Source organism: Xenopus tropicalis, chromosome 2, assembly GCF_000004195.4.
Source record: "Xenopus tropicalis strain Nigerian chromosome 2, UCB_Xtro_10.0, whole genome shotgun sequence".
In the NCBI taxonomy this organism is placed as follows: Eukaryota; Metazoa; Chordata; class Amphibia; order Anura; family Pipidae; genus Xenopus; species Xenopus tropicalis.
This window is the reverse complement of record NC_030678.2, coordinates 73,640,567-73,663,679: the sequence shown is the minus strand read 5'-3', so window position 1 is coordinate 73,663,679 and position 23,113 is coordinate 73,640,567. Positions and strand designations below refer to the sequence as shown.

Sequence of the window (23,113 nt, the reverse complement as noted above, 5' to 3'; positions counted from 1 at the left end):
CCTTTAAAAACAACAGTGAAATCTCTGGAATGTATTATTAATTTGGACTATTCATGGATTGTGTATGATACCTGGTCATAAGAAAATAACTTCTGATTATATGGTAGTTCCCATTTTTTTTAAAGTAAACTCTGAGTTAATATCAATATTTATATAAAGGTTACATTAGTAATGAATTAGCTTTACTGAAATAAAAATCTGCCTCACGATAAGAAAAAGAAGATCACTTCTGCTTTCAGCGTTGCCTTTTTTCCTTATCAGTAAATAATTGCTGGAAATTAAAGTTATTAATGAGACATTGAATTCCTGCAATTACCAGTAAAGGTGTGTGATCCTACTAAGCCACCAAGTTTCCCAGAGACTATGGAGTCTGAGAAACATGCAGCGATAAAGTAAATATGGGTGATGAGAATAATGTTTCTCACTGGGTTTTATGATAAAGGGCAGCAACAGACTTTGCCTGTCTCTGTTTTTAAATGCAAAGTTGTTTTTTTAGAGACAACTGCTGCACCCAGTTCATCATTAAAATTATCCAAAAAGTATAAAAGGCATATACCTGACTGTCTCTGGTTGCTTATCTTTGTAAGTCAGCTTTGTAAGGGCTACAAGTTGAACATCCCTGATTTACAATCTTTTCCCCTGCTCAGATTAAAACACTAGCCTTCATGTATCTCCTTGGGTTTATCTCTCTAACTCCAGCTATTGCACCAAATATGCAGGGTCAGACTGGTGGGTGCTGGGCCCATGCTGGCTGCATCCCCTGCACCCCCTAACTCCCCCCCCCCCCGCAGGGGCCCCTGCTGAGCCTTCCTTACACCCCCCGCAGGGGCCCTTGCTGAGCCTCGCTAACCCCCCCTCAGAGTCCCCCACCTGACGTCCTCCCCTGAGCGCGTAGAAGTTTAACAGGGGAGGAAAGGTTGGCTGGGGGAGCTCCGACAAGGGTAGGGTCTGGGCTGCCGTGGCCCACTGGGTTTTTTTCCGGTGTCCCGGGGGCTCAGCCAGCAAAATGGATAACCACTGGTGGGTAATGTTTCTTGTGTAGAGGTCTTTGTCAATTATTTGTCTGTTTCAGAGACAGTCTGTGCTTGATTAAGAATTTAATTAGAAGCCACCTTAAAGTTCCACAATTTTAATAAAAGCACTCAGGCTGCAGTCTATTGCCCTTATATGGTAGTTGGGTATACCTTATTGGCTTTTTCTCTATATCTATATCTATACAATATCTGTTTTACTGTTCTAGAACTATTACTCCTACCCACTTCAGCAGAAATTTGGAAATGATCTCAGAAGGGTTCTGTGTGGCCAGTTTAACCTACAGACTCAGGAACTTCATTGATCCTATGTTAATCAGGTTTTAAGGCATGTCCTTTGCCTTCTTCTTGCGGGCTCTGGCACACGGGGAGATTAGTCACCCGCGACAAATCTCCCTTGTCACGGGCGACTATTCTCCCCGAACTACCATCCCACCGGTGAAAATGTAAGTCACCGGTTGGATGGCACATGCTGCGCATTCGATTTCGGCAAATCGCCGAAGTTGCCTCGCGAGACATTTTCGGCGATTTTCCGAAATCGCCTGCGCAGCGTGTGCCATCCCACCGGCAACTTACATTTTCACCTGTGGGATGGCAATTCGGGGAGATTAGTCATCCGCGAACAGGGAGATTTGTTGCGGGCGACTAATCTCCCCGTGTGCCAGAGCCCTTAGTGTTCACTGTAGGTATTTAGTGTTATTTTCTAACTGCACCAGCTGTTCAATAAGGCTGGGGACTGTGCAAGGCAGACAGGGGAAGACACCTTAGGATCAGAGTTTCTAACATAAATGTCATTTTTAAAAGGTTACTGTTGAAAATATAAGTATACTTATGTAATTTAATGTTTTGTGAGGATATCTCATACATATGGTTTTACTCCATACTGAGATCCTTGAACGTTGGTTGTATATGCAGTATATTCTTATTAGATATTGGTCTTAAATCTTTAAAATATCTATTGCACATACAGGATCATATTTACTAAAGGGTAAAAGTGAAAATCTAAAGTATTTTTACCAAAAGTGAAAATTCCCCACAACATCTCTAATATACTAAAAGGTGAGTATGAAAAATGTCTCCAGTGAAAGAAACGTCATTGCAGTTCTTTAGTGTGTCACAGCATCAGTTTACAAACTGTAGCCTAGGGACACATTAGTATATATACTAATATATATATAAATATATTACTTTACAAGAGTCTAAAAAAGGCTTAAAAGTTACAGACCCACCTTATTGTACCAACACTGCTGATTTATAGCTTCATTTATATGACAAGACTTGTATATGCAGTGCTATATGTTTCTTAAATAAAGTAAAAGTAGACATACAAACAAACAAGAGGACACACTTAAGTTACGCTAAAAGACACAGGAGTAAGAAAGTCCCTGCCCCACAGAGCTTACAGTCTCACAATAATGATGATTTCAACTAAATGAATGGTATAAAACAAAACCAGAAGAAAGTGGTCCTAAGTCTCACAGTGACAACTACCTAGCATTCCCCCCTCTGTGGAAGAGCACCATGCCTGTTCGAGTGATGGGACTATGGGGTGGTCTGATCACAATGCTTCCTTTTGGAAGCTGCAAAGCGAAGAAGATAAATTCAAAGTGTATTCACAGCCAGGGAGTGGGGGTGGGGGGGGCTAGTTAGCAGCGCCCCTCTAAGCCTTTTTCCTTTTCCTCTCTCCTTACCTAGAGTTCAGCTCTTGGGAAACCTTTGGAGTTCTCAATGTGCTCTATTGTCCCTGGGTGTATTTAGGAAATTTCAGAAACAGATCAAGGTAGTAAAGGAAGCAAAGGGGTGGGAGAGTGGAGGCAGGAACAAAAAGAGGGCTGTTCTGTTCTACCCACTACCCCCACCACTTTCTAGCCCACCCCCCCTCTCTTCTTATCAGTTTCTCCTATCTCTTGGATTGAGACCTGCCGTACCATTCATAATCACTTCTCATTGGCAGCCAATCCAGAGACTCTTTCTACTTCCCCCCTCCCTATTTGCCACTGTTTATAAATGAGTCAGTTTGAGATCAGAAAGGAGAGCGTTTGCAGTTACTTTTTTCCTCTCTAATTCAAGTACCTCCACTTCAATTACCTCTAGCACACCTAGAGCCCTGCTGGTGATATCATACCTTGGATACCAGGCACTCAGGTAAGGACTAGTCAAATACCTTATTACACTGCACTAAACGTGTCAGCCATCTGCATAGTGCATCTTGCTATATTATACTAACAACTGAAAGAAAAATCTGTGTTGCATTTGCAGAAACCCAGCTGGGGTTTTAATGCCTTTGCTTTGTTGTTTCTGGTCTTTTATAGTCTACACAGCTTTTGGATTCTAAGAATAATATTGACTAATGAAGGGTGTATAATATATTCAAACAATTATTTAAGTTATCTGAAAGCTTCTGAGAGGAATCTGTATAGTGGAAGCAATATGAGTTGTTATATAAAGGCGCAGCTTATTAAAGGTGCAGGTCAGTGCACAGAGATATAAACATTGTGTTGGTACTTTTATATTATTTAGGATACAGCTTTAAATGTATAGGAGCTTTGCCCAGATATAGAAACAGTGGAGTCAACTAGGGTGAATAATATGTCTGTTTACTGATGGAACTTCCATGAATAGGACTGCTTTAGGCTTATCACTCTAAATGTTAAGTAGGTATGTTATTTTCCGCTAAATCGACCAAATTAATTTATAATATGTACATTTATTATAAGAAAACCTGAGAAAGTTTAGACTGCCAACACCACACATTGTACAAAGCACATGTCCCTTCCGTACTTTATATTCAGTCATAGAAATATATTTCCCTTATTTCACCCCCACACAGGTTTAAAAGGTAAACTTTTCAATTTTTTAACTATTGAAAGCCTAGACTATAGGATACATATTTCTACCACACAATAGATGAAAAACATTTAATCTGGTTGAAACTAAAATGTAGTCATTTTAATTAGCAGAGGCAGGCTATTTTGAACAAGAACATATTAAACTACATCATTTCAATTATCTTGAGATACAAGTAAAAAAATGGAATGCACTTTTTGTATTACAGGTGTCTAATCCACAGACCTCACACCTTCACTATTCTAACTACACTAGACCTATCAAAGCTAATTTCTGATTGGTGGTTCTGGGTTACAGCACTGTAGGACATTTTCACCATACTGCATAAAATGTGCCCCATGGTTAATCCCATTCTTATCGAGACATGCACCTTTTGCAAATAATTAGTATGTTTTACTTTTTAAGCAGACTTGGCAAACACACATACACACACACACCTATATATATATATCTTTGTATTTATATATGGCACATCATTCTGTACATTTACATGTATCACATATAAAATCATATTCCTCTGTGCGAATTTCTTTGCAGCTCCCTATCTTATAGTGTCCAGCAGTTATTGGGTTACATTGCGTCTTTCCTAGTAAGGACTCTCTCAAAGTGACTTCTTACTGAATCTTATCAAAGAACAAAACACTCACATTGCTGTGGAGAAACTGATAGGAAAAATATGATATGGAGTGGAGGAAGCATTAACTCTTTCCAGATCTAATCAAGACTTTTCCATATTACCACTAGGGATAAAAAGTCCAGGTCAGTAAGAGGTGTGGTTACAAAACCTTTATTACATAGGAAATGCTGCTGGCGTTACTATTGGAAATATCATTGCTTGCTCTTAACAGGAATAGTCTAAATATCATGCATGAAAAGCAAATGTGCACAATGTAAGACTGCATTGTACTACAAACAGTTAATTATTTTGTAGAAAGTAAAAGTACATTGGTTTAACTATTTGGTCACTTTCTGCAAATCTAATACAGAAACAATTAAAACTGTCTTTTGTGGGTCATTGAGCTGCATAGTCAGGTTTAGATCGACATATCTGTTGTGTTAAAGAAAGCACTCTAAACTGTGGGACTGTTCCATAAGTTGTTAGGGGGTACACAACACTGTAAATTATTATATTAGAGTTAGATTTTGAACGAATGCTTATTTGCTGTTCTGGATATTCTTGCAATCTATCATGTTGTCTGTAACAACTGAGTGTTTAATACATCACAATCTTTTCTGGGCTGTTATATAAGGTTTTATGTACTACTAGGGGTCCTGAACAAATCTTAGACTCTAATAAGGACCTAAACTCAATACAGGGCTGCAATGGGAGTAACTTGAAGGAGTTAAAATGTTTCGAGTGTACAAATGATACTGTTAAAAGAAGCATTTTTAACATTTATTACTTAAGAGATTAACCCCCACCCCAGCATCGAGGGATTATTAAATTAACTCTTTTATAACCAGCCTACGTTTTGTAAATAGAGCTTTAAATAATTCAAAAGAAAAAAATGGTGTATATCAAATAAACTACAGTATGTCTTTTGAAACACCAAGTTGTATGGCAATGCAACTTTAATGTAGCTTTGCTATGCAGTTCATATGTCGCAGCGGTGAGTGTCATCACAATAGGAAGATAGTAATATGCAGTCAGCAGGAAGTGGTTCACCCCTGCAAATCCAGGGAAGTCATAAGAAAGTATTAGAACAGTACAATAAAGACTGAAAATCTGAAACTGCGTTAAAAAGATTCACCCACCACTGTATCAATTATTATGAATTCAGCCCTGAAGTGCCTAAATCTATGTACTGGGGCTGCCAAAATATGGCTTCCAGAAAGTGACGTGCCAGTTGTAGTCAAATAGTTTAAGGGTTGCAGATTGAACATTTATGAGTCAAATCATTGGCAGTGCTACATTAGCCATACATTCAGCGTCAGGGTTGCAACATTCCATCTGTATAACTACAGGTTTGGGACCTGTTATCCAGAATGGTCAGGACCTGGGGTTTTCCAGATAAGGGATCTTTCCGTAATTTGTATCACCATACTTTGTCTACTAAATAATAATTTAAGCATTATTTAAACCCATTAGAATTACTTTGCCTCCAAAAAGGATCAATAATATCTTAGTTGGCTTCATGTACAAGGTACTGTTTTATTATTACAGAGAAAAAGGAAATCATTTTTAAAAATGTGACTTATTTGATTAAAATGGAGTCTATGAGAGATGGCTTTCCTGTAATTTGGAGCTTTCTGGATAACAGGTTTCTGGATAAATGGTGCCTATACCTGTATTGAGATTAGGGATAAAATCATTGTGTAATTACTCTTCCTATGAGCTTATTCATAGATATCTTGCCAGTGGCATCCTAACTATAAATCCAATTCCTGGCAGACTGAGAGTGCTTAGAAAACTAGACTCTAGGTATAAAATAAGAGTGAAAATAAGAGATTGGTTTTACTCTTTGGAATTTATTTACATTTTGCCATTTCAGTTAAGACAAATATTACATACATCCCCCATTGTAGGTTTTTTTTTTTACATACATTTTGTTTTAGATGTTCTTTGTCATCACATAAGCTGTAGGGGATTTATTTGTACCTAAAGCTTCATAGGCTCAGTAATACACATGACATGAGGGATTGGGAAAAGTCTTTTCTTTACTTTTTCTTTTTTAATTCAAAAATCTTGTTCAGAAGAATCTCCCTATACAGGGAAGAATGAAAACCTGATAAACTAATGAAGTAAGAATGTTTTTTGTTGCCAGTTGCTAACTACAGAGTGATGAACTCATGTGCATTCTGGCAAGGTTTCCAGATATGTGCTTAAACTGTTTAGTTTTACTTTTGGAATTAATCTTAAATGTGCTGATTGCTTAAATCAAAAAAAGGGGTTAAGAAGAAAAAATGAGGACATTGATCAAAATTGATTTTGTTTTAGTGTTACTTTTATTCAACACATAATAATCACACTTGGCTTATAAATTAATTATTACCTTTATGCTGATGATATTTGGATTTAATTCTCCTCTCCCAGTTTTTTTTTTTCCCCATAGACTTCATTCAGTTTTAAATAATAAGCAACATTTTTCTGAATTGCATCTGGCTCTATGAGAAAAACTGAAATTGAATTAGCAGATAAGATTATCTCATCAAATTAAATCTGGCCCATTATATCTCAAAATTATTCTTTATTAAAGTTTGCCGTCTTTTGGTCAAACTCACTATCCACTCTTTCTGAGTTAAGCTAGCTATACATGTTAAAATTTTTCTCCTAACAAGCAATTTCAGTGCAATACGTCAAATCTGTCAACTTATCATAAGGTTAGTTGGTACCAAATGATCGTTACATCTAGCGTTTTTCATAAAACTGATTGGGTAGGTTTGAACATTTTCGTTAACACATTACATTTGCCCATTGTTCTATTGTTTGCAGGACCAAGCAGGTAGTTTTCCTAACTTCAACTACACAATATTGCTTGAAATGGTTGTTTTTGCTGAAGGCCAAATTGTACTTTTAAACAATTGTTTCAGGATAAGCTTCTTATGATAACAAAAAGATTTTTCAAAAATCTTAACGTGTATGGCCAGCTTTTATTTGAATAGGTTTCAAATAAGAGATCCTGTACATAATTGTCCAGTCTCACCACTATTGAATAGCAGTGTTGGTACTTTATGAATATTTTATGAAATATTGTTAAATAAACCAACAAACTGAGGCTGTATTCCCTGTGTAGGCAATACAGAGTCCAATAAAACCTGCTTACTCAGCCCTCCATAAATATACAATTGATTTGATAAATTCACAAAGAAATTGCATACTTCCTTCTATTTGACGTGCCATAACAGACCAGAAAGATATTAGTGCCAACAGTCTGTTACTCCTGGTGGGCCAGGTGGGTCTCAAAATTGGTTCCGCGCAGAAACCAATTTGTTTTCTAAGTATGTTCTAAAATTCACATCTGATTGTAAAGGTTTTCATGCTTTCAAGAACTATCATAACTAACTAGAATGTGCCCGTAAAATAGTAAAATGCCTGTGAAATTATACATAATTGGTCTGGTTATGCAGTATATTAAAAATGAAGAGTCTTGGAATCCACAGCCAGATACTGGAGTGGGGGGAGGCTCCCAAGCTGGAGGATAGCTGGTTTCACCTTCTGATTTTGACACCCTGTGTGTCTGCCACCTTTCATAGCTGTTCTATGAAATATGCTTTCCACTCCTTACACAACATTTTATTATGTTATGCTCCAAAGGTTTCTTCATAACATTCTGAAGGGTGGCAGGTCCTTAATGCAGATAAAGTGGCAAATGGGCACTTATGTTATACTGGGAAACATGTCAGTAATTCAAAGCCACACCCTTAGGGAAGCAGTTCAATTGCTTGGCAGAAAAGGAATTGAGCTGTTATGTGAAAGTGCTAGGAAAAGTACAGTACGCAAAATTAGGCTCATTCTGTTTTTTTTCAGTTATGTATTAGGAATACAGACATGTAGCTATATATTCAGAAAATGCCTGTATAGCCAGGGCTATCAGGGTTTGAAGTAACCCCATACAGCTTTAGTTAACAGTGACCTTTTAGGATATTTTGTCATACTAGGGGTTTCAGACAGAATGCTTCTCATATCAGAAATCAAGGTAGGGCCCCTTGTCTGATGAATGTGCTATTGCCCTGTCAATGCTATAATACTCTTTTTGTAGATATTCAATATGTTATTCCTCTGTGAAGAGAGCTTCCTCTCAGGAAATCTGGTCACAAGTAGATGATTTAGTATTCAGTTCACTATAGATTTAATTGTTGTTTAACAGAGAATTGTGAGTCCAACCAAGTGAATGCTTTTACCCAAGAAGTACCTCCTTCAAACCCTAGACCATAATGTTGTGTAGCTTATAGCAGATTTGTAAACATAGGCATTTGCAATTACTTGCCTTATTCATAACATGAATCATGCTTATTACAAGATAATTTCCTGTCATTCCATTTGAGTTTGGCTCTGTTTTGAAGAGGTAGCCTGTTGAATCATTATTGTGTATTGAGCCCATTGTATATGTATTCACATATTCTTGCACTAAAGAGTGCATAGGCACTAAAAAGGTAATCCAACATTCTGAATGAGCAGTGCACTCACCAGAATATAATATATCCATTCTCACTTACTAAAAATACAGTATCAATAGATAATATCAGTCAATGGGGTTCTCCCAGTCGCTGACAATTCTCTGTAATTAAAATACAAACCAGTATGTAAAGCATTCTGTTTTGTGATTCACATAGTCCTAAAGCCATTTTGTGCTTCCATAGTGATCCAAATATCCTATTTCCCCCCCTTAGGTTAGGCCTAAGAGTTATCAATGCTATTATGTCAGTGAGTTACAATTTTAAATACACCACAAACTAAGAACAGTTATATATAGATAACAATATTAGCTTTACTTACCTACATGGATAATTTAACACTTGGTAATTTTTTCTTTCAATGTCCATAAATGTATCTTTTTGAGATTTATTTACTTATTGGACAGAAGGTAATTCACATAGATTACTTTTTGCTTGGAATCATAATTAATCAAGCCATGTTTCCTTCTGCAGTCAGCAATGAGGTGCCAGTGATCCATATTGTAAAAGGTTCCATGTAACCCCGCCCCTCCTGCCCAGCCGCTGTATACCTTTAGTGATAGGGCACAGGGAAGGAATGTTTAATCTGTTTTTCCTTTCTTCAGCACCTTCCACTCTTTATTTGCTCATGTCCCTGGTGATAAATTTTGTGTACTGTGAAATCACAAGACTGCAATTGTTGCACTTGATAGCAAAGCAAATAAGAATTAAAGAGGGCACAGTGCAAGTGGTATTATCCCCCCTTTTGTCCCATTTTATAAAAAAAAAAACCCATAATAAATGTAAAAAGTATGAATGTATTAAGTAAAATCTAAAACATTTTAAAATGATAATTTTTTCTCTATATACTGTAATAAAACAACAACCATATTTGTCATAAAGATTGTATTGATCTATGACTATGGAAAATGCAGAATAATATGTGAGACTCATCAAAAAGATTTAGCCTGATCTGTTCCTGTCTTTCTGGCCAACTACCTGAATGAGCAGATCTTAGAAGTCAGAAGAAGCTGCAGCTGTGGACCCATAGTTAGAGTTAATCATCAGGGGGAATTTTATTTCGGCAGATTGCCTCTGATAGGACTACAGGATAGCCTGTCAAAAACTGCATAGCATGCACAGACAGTAAAGCAGTATGGTGAAAATCGGACAATCTATCCGGAGCATATATGGCCAGCTTTATACAGGCAAACAGGTAGATACACACAGCTTGGGCAAACAGCAAGTTATTATATCACAGATCAGTCTCAGTAACCCTGAATTCTGTTACTCTGTACTATCCGCAGCACTGTTTCAGCAGTCAGAGCCAAAAGTGTAGACAATAGCAAGGAATAGGCAGCTACTGCATACAATAGCAATTACAAATGACTTTCATTCCTTTGCTCCTGCTATCAGTCTAGGATTAAAGCCTTTGTTTTTGGTTAAATGGAAAATGCCTATGGGACCCTGAATCTATGCATTTCACCTATCAGGTGAGTGAGTGACTCGCAGGACATCACAAAATGGTGTCTGGGTAAAAGATGTAAAAGGGCAATTATTAATTTTGATAACATTTTGTCAAAGGACATTTGTGAATTTAAAAATTGTCTTTTGGTCAAATATGTTAGTAAGATTGCTTAGGTCTTCTTTATAGCTCTGTTTATTAAAAATATTGATTAAACATTGCTTTAGGGGATGTAGGCTATAGTGGTAGTTTCTCTAAGGCAAAAAAGATATATTGTAGCATGCAAAAAGAAGCAGAAAGTTACCTAACATGATATGACATGTAGTAAGAGCTTAGGTCTTGCCTTGATGGTGTTGTTAAGAGTAAATTCTCTCCATATATAATGAAATATTTATCTTTAATAAATGCTTTGCAGCAATGAAAATGCCTTATAGTTTCTATAACCCTATGACTCAGTGCTTAGAGCCATTGTTCTCTTGGTGTGCCTAGCCATATGTACACAAGAGGTATTATAAGAAGGAGAATGTTCCTCATGTAGTACTATTGAAAATGAGAGGGAGTTTGGCAAGAAGGGATACAGTATGAAGTGCAGTTAATGCAGAGTTAGAGAATTTAGTGTTATAGAGACTGATCTGTGATATAATGCATTTTTGCCTGCTCTTCCAAGGAGCACCTTTGCTAAGTAACATTAAACTGACCATTTCTGAGTCACTAATATACTGTATACTGTATTATCTATTGGTCTGTCTGTCTGTCTGTTTGTCTATCTAGCTAGCTATCTGTCATATATCTACTATCCTAGATGTCCTAAATGCATATGCAATGTGCCTTTGGGCAGCTATATAAAACTAATGAAAGAGTTAAAATTTACTCATGTCTGGAGGTGGATGAGGATTAGATAATTCTACATCCAATTATTGCTCATGTGGAGTTGTGACGTTTACCAGGGAGATAATCCCCACTGGTACTAGGTTTGTATAACTTGTTAGAACAAGTGTTAAGCTGACCAGGACTGGACACAACAAATAATTTGACCATAAACATCTAGTCTGCCAAATGATGTCTTATTTAATACATTGAATCTGGTGAAATGTAGTGTTCATACTGTCATCCTAAACTACTGTGTACATTATTATACTATCAAAATGAAGATTATTATTTATAAAGTCTTGAGTTTTCTTTGTATGCATATAATGGGAAACGTCTGTAGATAAATTCAAAGAAGACCCTGTAGAAATTGTGTCCTTTCAACCAGACTTAAAGGGATACTGTCATGATTTTTATGGTGTACTTTTTATTTCTAAATGACACTGTTTACATAGCAAATAATTCACTCTACCATTTAAAATCTTACGTATTTTTTTTAGTTGTAATGTTTGTAGGCAGCCATTTCAATGCATTTTGCTGAGCTTTTAGAAAGATAGATAGAGAGCCAGTGCTACACATTATAACTGCTTTCAGATAACCTATTGTTTCTACTACTCCCATGTAACTGGAGGAGTCCCAAGCTATTTCTTACTATTGAGTGCTATTCTGATATCTACTGGGAGCTGCTATCTTGCTACCTTCCCACTGTTCTGCTGGGAGGGGGTGATATCACTCCAACTTGCAGCACAGCAGTAAATTGTGACTGAGGTTTATCAGACCGCAAGTCATTTGATTGGGAAATGAAGATCATGGCTAGGCCCATGTGATTTAAAAAAAAAAAAAAAAAAAAAAACGTATTTCAAGGCAGTATTCTTCTGGAGAAGATCTATTAACTGATGTGTTTATTCCTTTAAGGCAAACTTAAAACACATAGGGTAGGCTTACTTGACATTAATGCAGAGGAAGGGAGATTGATGCCATTTTAGGTGTAAAAAAGATAGAATTTAACTCATGAGTTGTGGATCTATCTGTACAAAAAATGTATGCAGATGGAACTAATATACGCGACTAGTTAGGACCAATGATGCTGGCACCCAGTGTTTTTTATCACCCACCATAGAGGATTTACAAAATATGTCAGCAGTTAAATGCTCTGTCCAGTACACAGACACTTATGTGTGGATTGTGATTCTTGATATCAGTGATGTATTTTTCTAGAAAATGTTGTATTAATGATATTACCAAACCATACATTATTATACAGATAATTAAATGAATAATACATACATATAAAAATAAAGTTCAGAAATTCAATATCTTTGAAACAATATCATACTATTTATACTGAACTTCTTTTAGTGATAAAGGGATTCTGTCATGATTTTTATGGGGTACTTTTTATTTATAAATTACACTGTTTACATAGCAAATAATTCACTCTACCATTTATATTTTATTCTTGAACCAACACATTTATTTTTTTAGTATTCTGAGCTTCCAGAAGGAGGCAGCAGTGCACAATGGAATTGATTTCAGATAAACTATTGATTCTCCTACTCCCATGTAACTGGAGGAGTCATGACTTGGCTGAGCCAGACTTGGATTTTTACTATTGAGTGTTATTCTCATATATACCACTAGATGGGGCATTGGAGCATTTTTAGCAATACAGTTGTAATGGAGCTGCTATCTTGCTACCTTCCCATTGTTCTGCTGATCAGGAAAGGGAGGGAGGTGACTACTTCTACTTGCAGCACAGCAGTAAAGAGTGACTGAAGTTTAAAAATTTCATTGCAAATTAGAATTCACATTGTAATAATTTTAATGTCTAATGAAGAGCATTTTGACATGCAAATTTTTTGTTCTTATTTAGGCAGTTTTTTTCCACTTTGATTTTTATTACATTTCCTGCAAAAAGATAGTTTAAATAAAAAGTGGTATGAGTAATGGATGTATGATTTTCCCAGGATGCTGTGCCATGGGCAAGGCACAATTGAGAGGGAGGTATATCAAAATTTGTGCTGGGAAAAAAAACACAAGCATGAAAAAAAGTGACCAAACTTTCTGCGACTTTCCAGTTCTCTTGCATCTATCTTCAGACATTGTTTCTATATATAGATTTATTTATATATATATATATAGGGGAAGGGTAATAAATTCAGGTTGTGGGACAGGGAGTAGGGAATTTTCACACTTCAGTCAAAATGATAAATCACATCATACTGGCACATAATGCTTGTGATACTGGTAAAACACACCCACTAATCACACTAGCACAAAATCTGACACACCACAGCATACACAGTGATAACGCTACATGTACAAAGGCTAGCAACAACCTGCCTATTATTAGCTCATCAAGTAGGCCATTAGTGACGAACAGTTTCACTTGTATATACAAAACAAGTCAGTTGATACAGTCATTTGCATGTCTAAGCTTGTTTAGCAGAATATTTCTTAAAGGGCTAGTAACACAAAATGAAGACTTAAAGCCATGTAATAAAGACATTACCAATGAAAACGTCGAATCTCTTTGGGTAGAAATTTCAGTAGGGCTGAAGGTCACAAAGAAAATGATCATTGGTGTATGTTATAAACCACCCCGTATAGATGAGGGGGATGAGGCCCAGCTATTGTTGCAAATGGAGGAGGCTTCAAAACTGGGTCAAGTTGTTGTTATGGGGGACTTTAATTATCCGGACATTGACTGGAGTAATGGGGTGGCTAAGTCAGAAAAAGCTAGTAGGTTTGTAAATATGCTAAATGACAACTTTTTATTTCAGGCAGTTCAAGAACCCACTAGGAATGACGCTATTTTGGACCTGGTGATTTCTAATAATAATGAACTTATCTCTAACATTTGTGTGGGTGAGCATTTGGGGAACAGTGATCACAACATGGTCTCCTTTGAGATAATGCTGCAGAGACAGCGCTATAAGGGAGTAACTAAAACACTCAATTTTAGACGTGCAGACTTTGCCAGTATAAGGGCATCTCTGCAATGTGTCAACTGGGAAAGGCTTTTCATGGGGTTAGACACAGAAGGAAAATGGAACATCTTTAAAACATTGCTTTGTAGGTATACGCAACAGTATATCCCCCTAGTAAGCAAGGAGAGGCATCGCAAAGCAAAACCTTTATGGCTGAATAAAAGTGTTATTGTCGAGGTTGGTAAGAAAAAACGTGCTTTTAGGGCATTCAAGTTAGCTGGGACAGCAGAAACTTTCATCAGGTACAAGGAAGCAAATAAAGCATGCAAAAAAGCTATCAGGCAAGCTAAAATAGAGATGGAAAGGGATATTGCTGCTAGGAGTAAAAAGAATCCAAAATTATTTTTTAATTATGTGAATAGTAAAAAAATGAAGCAAGAAGGGGTGGGAACTTTATTATCACGGGGGGGTACGTTGGTTGATGAAAACGGGGAAAAAGCTGAAATTTTGAACTCTTATTTTTCATCTGTCTATACATCTGAGGAGCCAGATAATGAAGGCTTCCCTTGTAATATGCCCAGTTCTAGTAATTTAGCTACTGACGCATGGGTCACTCGGGAGGAAATTCAAAAGAGACTTGAACATGTAAAGGTAAACAAAGGTCCAGGGCCGGATGGGATTCATCCCAGGGTATTAAATGAGCTGAGCGCTGTGATTGCCAAACCTCTTCACTTAATTTTTCAGGATTCATTGAGGTCTGGCATGGTGCCGAGAGACTGGCGGATTGCTAATGTGGTGCCGTTATTTAAAAAGGGATCCCGTTCTCAGCCTGAAAACTATAGGCCTGTTAGTCTGACATCAGTAGTAGGAAAACTTTTGGAAGGGGTAATAAGGGATAGGGTACTTGAATACATTGCAGTTCACAATACTATTAGTTTGTGCCAGCATGGTTTTATGCGTAACAGATCTTGCCAGACTAATTTAGTTGCCTTTTATGAGGAGGTGAGTAGGAACCTTGATGCTGGAATGGCAGTTGATGTCATCTACTTGGACTTTGCTAAAGCGTTTGATACAGTACCTCACAGAAGGTTAATGATCAAATTAAGGAATATTGGCCTAGAACATAATATTTGTAATTGGATAGAGAACTGGCTGAAGGATAGAGTACAAAGAGTGGTGGTAAATGGAACATTTTCTAATTGGACCAGTGTGGTTAGTGGAGTACCGCAGGGGTCAGTCCTTGGGCCTTTGCTGTTTAACTTGTTTATTAATGACCTGGAGGTGGGCATAGACAGTATTGTTTCTATTTTTGCTGATGACACTAAATTGTGCAAAACTATAAGTTCCATGCAGGATGCTGCCGCTTTGCAGAGCGATTTGACAAAATTAGATAACTGGGCAGCAAACTGGAAAATGAGGTTCAATGTTGATAAGTGCAAAGTTATGCACTTTGGTAGAAATAATATAAACGCAAACTATCTACTGAATGGTAGTGTGTTGGGGGTATCCTTAATGGAGAAGGATCTAGGGGTTTTTGTTGATAACAAGTTGTCTAATTCCAGGCAGTGTCATTCTGTGGCTACTAAAGCAAATAAAGTGCTGTCTTGTATAAAAAAGGGCATTGACTCAAGGGATGAGAACATAATTTTGCCCCTTTATAGGTCCCTGGTAAGGCCTCACCTTGAGTATGCAGTGCAGTTTTGGGCTCCAGTCCTTAAGAAGGATATTAATGAGCTGGAGAGAGTGCAGAGACGTGCAACTAAACTGGTTAAGGGGATGGAAGATTTAAACTATGAGGTTAGACTGTCGAGGTTGGGGTTGTTTTCTCTGGAAAAGAGGCGCTTGCGAGGGGACATGATTACTCTGTACAAGTACATTAGAGGGGATTATAGGCAGTTGGGGGATGTTCTTTTTTCCCATAAAAACAATCAACGCACCAGAGGTCACCCCTTTAGATTAGAGGAACGGAGCTTCCATTTGAAGCAGCGTAGGTGGTTTTTCACGGTGAGGGCAGTGAGGTTATGGAATGCCCTTCCTAGTGATGTGGTAATGGCAGATTCTGTTAATGCCTTTAAGAGGGGCCTGGATGAGTTCTTGATCAATCAGAATATCCAAGGCTATTGTGATACTAATATCTACAGTTAGTACTAGTGGTTGTATTTATAGTTTATGTATGTGAGTATAGATTGGTAGGTGTGGGTTAGGTGTGCTGGGTTTACTTGGATGGGTTGAACTTGATGGACACAGGTCTTTTTTCAACCCTATGTAACTATGTAACTATGTAACTATGTAATATATAATACAATGTTTAAAAAGGTTACTGTTAACTTGATTAAACACATTTTTAATGACTAATGCCTCTCAATTTCTATAAGTCTATCCTTAGTGGACTAAGTGCCTCACAAGGACCAATGAAAAAGTAGCTTCAGTTTCTCTGATTGTCCTAGTTAGTTATTAGATCAATAAACTAAAAGTATTCTCAGCACAGTGTATTCATACAGATTATAGGCAGTATTACACGTGAAAACTTTTTGTGGTGCACAAAACAATCACAAATGTATCCAAAATGTTTAAAATAACATAAGGGCAGAGGTACCTCAGTGCTCCATGGTCCCTGAGCTCCTTCCTTCTAATGTGTTTTGCAATGTGCTGCACACATAGAGTGGATTTTGGCTTGAAAACACTGTGTTTCCATAGCAAAATCTGCTCTGTGTGAGCCATGACAGGAAAACAACCTAAAAGAGCAAGTATGATGTGTTGGAAAAGAAAAGCACTGAATAAATACTACCTTTACTTCATATTGGTATGATCACAGCAATATTTTGAACTTCCCAAGTTCTTTCTCAAGCTGGCAAAGGGGTCCGAAAGTTCAAACATGCTGTTATGAAATAAAGATGGTTTGATTAAGACCAAGGGCACAAATAATGGATTACCTGTTTTCCTGGCCTGCGTTTGCAAACAGGTGAAGAAAAAAGTTGATCTGCTTTCATGTGGTCACTCCTGTAGCTCCACTGACAGGCCGGACATTGGCCTGTGTGGAGCTACATGGAATAGATATTACCGCAAAGTACTTACTTTGTGTAGCTCCGCACATGCTGATGCAGGGCCTGTCAATGGAGCTACAGGAGTGAACACATGAAAGCAGACAATTCGCTACATGTGCCCCTGCCCTCAGAGTCATGGAGTACTGCTATACTTTGCTTTTGGCTTTCAAGGTATGTGACAGTGAACATATGTAATAGTGTTTCCTGAATACATGGTAACCGGTACAAAACCTTGTTGTACCGGTTAGCTTTCAACTATTGCCTTCTTTTGAAACACAGATGCATATAAAATTGTATATGAAAGAGTTTGTACATGAAATTTAAGTACAGTTTTATACGAAAACATTTTACGGTGCTGGATTTGCTATAAGGTCAGGCAATCTTTTTATAAACATTGGGGATTTTAAACAACAATGCATTTTTATGTTGAATCTGCCAGTATTTTTTGCATAGTAGTAATACATAAATTCACTTACACACAGCACACTGCCCCTGATCAGTTCCTACCCTTCATCAGATTCTTAACTCTGTAAACGGGAGCAAATAGGGCCCCAGCAGATGACAGTAGATCACGTGGGAGCTATTTGAGAGGAACACAATAAGCCTGCTTGCTCTCCATGGTGCTGAATAAAATTAAACAGACTCATTTTTATTCTATTCTTGCTCTAGTGGTGCTGGAGAGGATGGCGTCATTTCAAACATACAAACACTTTCCAATTATATTCCACTTACTCTAGACAATTCCTCTTTTATTTCAATAATATGGAATTATTTAGTTTGTTGCTAAAAGAGTAAGCAATAGAACAATAAAATAAAGCCCGGCAGCAAAGTCAGAGGTTGGTAAGAGGTGGCCCATGAAACGCAGCAAGACAGGGCCTCCCAATCTGAGGCAAGATATATTTTAGCTTATTTTTTTTTATTTTTTTATTATAGCTCATATTTTTGCTAAGGCCTCAAACATTTTCTGGTCAAAACCTTTTTCATTTGAAGCATCACTAACTATACCTTAATAAAGGTCAACATTAACATAACAACAGTTGTTAAATTAGAGTTAAATTAAGGGTGAATTAGACATACGAAGTAGGACACAATGGCAATAGGCATCTTTTATGATGTACTTCTTCTACAATCCATAACCTGTGCTGCTGTCCACTAACCTAATTACTAATTACTAATAACCAGCAGTTTGTATGCAATAATATTAAATTCCAATAACTTGAAAAATTGTTGCTTAGTTATCTCAGTAACTTGCCAGTACCTGATTGATATATGCTGATGTTTGTGCAACCTATGAGGAGATGGGACAACTGCAAAGAGGCAACATATTCCTGATTTTCTAACAAAAAGTATTGTTAAATTGCTTTATATACACAATTGATGCAGGTGCCATTTTAAAATACAGATATGCTGGCTTTTTCATCCTGAAAATAACTCATTAGCACTATAAGATCTTTCCAATTTCTTTGACTTAGATTAGTGGTTCTCAACCTTCCTAATGCCACTACCCTTTGATATAGTTCATCATGTTGTGATGACCCCCAACCATAAAATTATTCCCAAGACTATCGAAAATATGTGTTTTCCGATGGTCTTAGGCGACCCCTGTGAAAGGGTCGTTCGACCCCCAAAGGGGTCCCGACCCACAGGTTGAGAACTGCTGACTTAGATTGTCTTTAATGTAGCCTTCCAACAGTTAAAGGCCCTGCTTTAAATACTGTTACAGAATAAGGGCAATGATGTGCCACATAAGGTGCATGAGGTGCATGATGCCACATCATTTTGATTTCCACTCAATAAATCAATTCTTAGGCAATCAGGAAACCCACTACATTCAACTCAAGCAACAATGTCTCATTCAAGGATGGCTGAGGATATTGTTTATATCATTGCTTCAGCCTTTTGGGTCTTTTCACTGCCTACAATTATACTAGGAGGACTGAAGCAGATAGATAAAGATTACAGCGTTGGTTGTGTTGTGTTGGTTTTTTTCCACCAGCCTGTTAGATTTGTGATAGCATGCATGCTCCTGCATTAAAGAAAAAAATCAGCAAGAAAATGTATTGCATTTCTTTACATCGATTCAGCCAAACCCCAGCCCTCATTGTGTCATAGGGGCATTTTTGATGGGAGCATTTTTATCAAAAGAAAACTGTTGAAAAGAAAAGATTTGGGATGGTATTATCCCCTTAATAATTTAAACCTATCATGCCTTGTAACAGACAGAAAGCTAGCTTCACATAGTCCGATTTCCCTAATATGTATAGAGCCCAGCAGTATCAGAATATTTTCTCTCAGAATGAAATACACTGAGTTCAGCCTGGGATGGAATTCTGACAAAACTCTCCGGTCCAAGCCTCTGTTGTTAGTGTTTTATATGATTACCCCATCTGTTTGCATAACTTGGAGTTTAATTTGCTAGCTTTTTTTTCTGTTTGCTCACAGTGTTTATTTTTATCATTTTCCTTTCTGCCCATTCTTTCAAGTGAGAATTATCCATGGATCATGTGAGTTGTTGATCCAACTAATTTGAAAAAGAAGCATTCTCTAATATTATAAATAGACAACCTTCCGCACCCTTGAAGATTTTAGTTTAAAGAGCATATTAAAGGCCCAGTGCTTACCAATATTCAGCACAAGCCCATTTAAAAGATTGATGCTGTTTTCTATGTGTCCTATATAATAATAATAATAAATAAATATTAATAATAATAAATTTACAAAACAGAACCTACTGTAAAGATAAAAATGCAATCAGATTGATCTTTACATTATTTTCCTTTAATCTACAGGGGCACTGCATGATCAGGGCAACCTCAAGATTCAGCCATCCCAAATGTAACCCACTCAAACCCCCGGCTTCCCATAAAGAAATACCAAAGGGTAAATATATTAAGGTGTGAAATTAGAGCTCACCAAAGTAAATTCCAACACTCTCAATTTATTTCTATGGAATTTTTAGAGACTTATTTATTAATGTGTAAAAGCTAGAGTTCACCATTTGATAAATATGCCTCTTAAAATCCCATAAAAAAAAGTATAGAAAAAAGCAGAATTTTACTGCGATAAATCTGCAGCTATGACACAGTTGTGAGATAAAAAAAAGAATTTGTTAACCAAGTACACAAATAATATACATATGTCATTTTACACCAAAGCTTATGCAGGGATGGGATTCTTTATCTGGAAACTCATTATCCAGAAAGCTCCAAGTTACGTAACGGCCATCTCCCACAACCACTCCAACCGCTACCTGACTCCTGTACAGTTCATCTAGCCTAACCTAGTAACCTTAATCACAGCTCCAATGAAATATCCCACTGCTTACCATGCACAAACACTAAAGGGCAGGGGGCACTGACAGGGCTGTCTAAAACTGGCTGACCTATACCCCTGCTATTTCCTTATGAAATCAGTGACTCACAACTAGCGATAAGCAAATCTGGCCTATTTCCCTGAAAATTCGTAATTCTTTGAATAGATTGATACAGCAGGGAAAAATTCGCCAAACGGCAAAAAAACGATGGACACAAAAAAATTTATAACGCACGTCTAAAAATGACATGCATGAAAATTTTTGTTTGCGCACAGCATTTTAGACGTTTTGCAAATTTTTCTCACACACATCACAAAAACGGCACATGCAACTTTTTTTTGAAGTGCAGCATTTTTGTTTATCCGTGCAACAATTTTTTTCTGACACAGGCAACAATTATTTGTCATGTGCCAAATTTTTCTGCAGGGAATTTTGTCGTCCATTTCTCGGAAACATGGAAATTCGGCACGAACCCATGCCTGGTGAATTATTTTGCCAATCACTAACCTTAACCAATCAATACTAAGCACAAGAAAACTAAGCCTTCCTTTAAAGCCACACCATTACTCAAAAACAAGGGTAGTATGGGTGCTGCTAGCTAATCCTGTCATCCCTGCTTCCCTATACAGGCCACCACTTCCAGCTGTCTATGACCCATGATAAGGCGCAACACATTAAATATGGTTTAATTAAGAGTGAATGTATGAGTAAATAATTCTCTCATCTTAATATGACATACATTAATAATCATTTGTTTTATGTTATTGTTAGAAAGAAAACCCTTTTACCTTCACAAAGAAATAACAGATTTGGATATCACTCTAAACATTGGTGGCATGCTATGTAGGTTGACAGAAAATCTGTGTAAAGATGACCAGAAGTCTAATAACAAATGTAGGGAATCAAGGGAACCAAAGCTAAAGGGGTGACAATGTATTTACGTTTGAAAAATAATAATCTTACTCTAAGCTCATTCTTTTGAATGTGTATATGCTTTCCAACTGAACCCCTTACTTAATAACACCTTCCCTCTCATTTCCAGAGAATCATATTTACATAGTCAGAAAGAGATAGAAAAGCAGAATAAGATGAGTAATCTTTAGAGTAGGCAAATAAAGACCTGAGAAAGATGAAATATATGGAGATCTAACCAAACCAAAGTACAACAATGGATGTCCACTCGAAATGTACATTATTCTTCTTCGCATAATAAAAGTAAATGTACTTTAGAAAAACTTTCCAATCTACAAAAAACTTCCAATTATATTTATATATTAAAGAGCAATTAAAAGCAGTTTCTGTCTGTGATTTGCTGCTGCCTTCTCAGTTTGCCAAACTATGGAAAACAGCTCTCCTCCAGTTGCCACAATGCCATACAAGGCATGTTGGGAACTGGAGTTTTGGCTGGAGGGGAGCTGACTACAGATACAATATTGTAATAGGATGAGAAAAGGCGATGTTTCCCTTATCACAAACAATGTCATGTATAGAAGCAAGGCACATTACGAATCATAAAAACAGTATTTTGGTTAAGCGATTGGATGTTATTGATTTACCAGATGATGGTCTCTATTGTGAATTACTTGTTTTAGAAAGCTTCTAGCAAACACTGGTTTAGGAAGTTCTCCCTTGGCACTGCACATATCTCCACTGATTATATCTGTTGAGTATATCCGAGTGTGCTGTATGTGTTGCATTATCTGTTATACATTTGTTTTCTTATCAATGCAATTGTCATTCATTTTACTTTATAGAGCAGGTCAGTAAGAAAAGGTTTGCATTCAGTTCCTTGTCCTAGATGCCAACAGACTATGCACAGAAACAATTATTCCTTTTGTTTGGCTATTTCACAACAGAACTGGTGATTTTGTCATAAGGGTTCTCCTCATTTACATCTGTCATTCCCTACAATACCCAACTCAGCTTTTGAATTGCAGTCTGTGTGAGTTATTCCTGCAACTCTCCACTCTTCTGGTATTGAATACAGTGCAGAAAGCTTTGGGAGACATGCTGCTGTCAGAAACCAAAGTGATGAAAGATAGAACCACAAGATCACAATCAAATAAGAAACAAGCAACATTTTATATTAAATTATACATTTGTTTTTTCCTTTTTCTTTTTTTAAGCCTTATACGTTTTAGCCACTTTTTAGTTACTTGTATTAAAAACTTAGGGGTTATGTAAGAAAAGGTGCAAAGTTTGCTACTGTTCTAATCTCCTATAGCAACCAATCAGCAGGCGGCATTTACTGGTCACATGGTTTAAAACAAACATCTTATTGGTTGCTATGGATAACTGCACCTGGTCAAGTTTTGTACCCTTTTATTTTTTACATATGGAGAAACTGTATTTTGCTGTATATTAATTCTGTCTTCCATCCAGTCTTAGCCACTGTATACCAGTACAAACCAAAACACAGTCAGACCTATGAACTGAATGCCACTGTATATTAATATGGCATGAAGCTCTAGCATATAAGGACACCCATATGTCTGTGTTTAAACACTCTGCAGCAAACAATG

General features: G+C 37.0%; 1 protein-coding gene across 2 annotated transcripts in view; it reads left to right on the top strand.

Moving 5' to 3' along the window:
* The first annotated feature begins 3,078 nt into the window (after positions 1-3,078).
* The window catches only part of slc26a9 (solute carrier family 26 (anion exchanger), member 9), a 58,394-nt gene continuing 38,359 nt past the window's right edge, over positions 3,079-23,113 (top strand). Inside the window, 1 exon segment of one of the 2 annotated variants that reach the window (NM_001102740.1) lies at positions 3,079-3,176. Coding sequence is in view for 1 of the 2 variants with exons in the window: in XM_031895595.1 (XP_031751455.1) it covers positions 17,392-17,449 (58 nt within the window). In the remaining variant the exon portion in view is untranslated. 2 annotated transcript variants of the gene reach the window in all.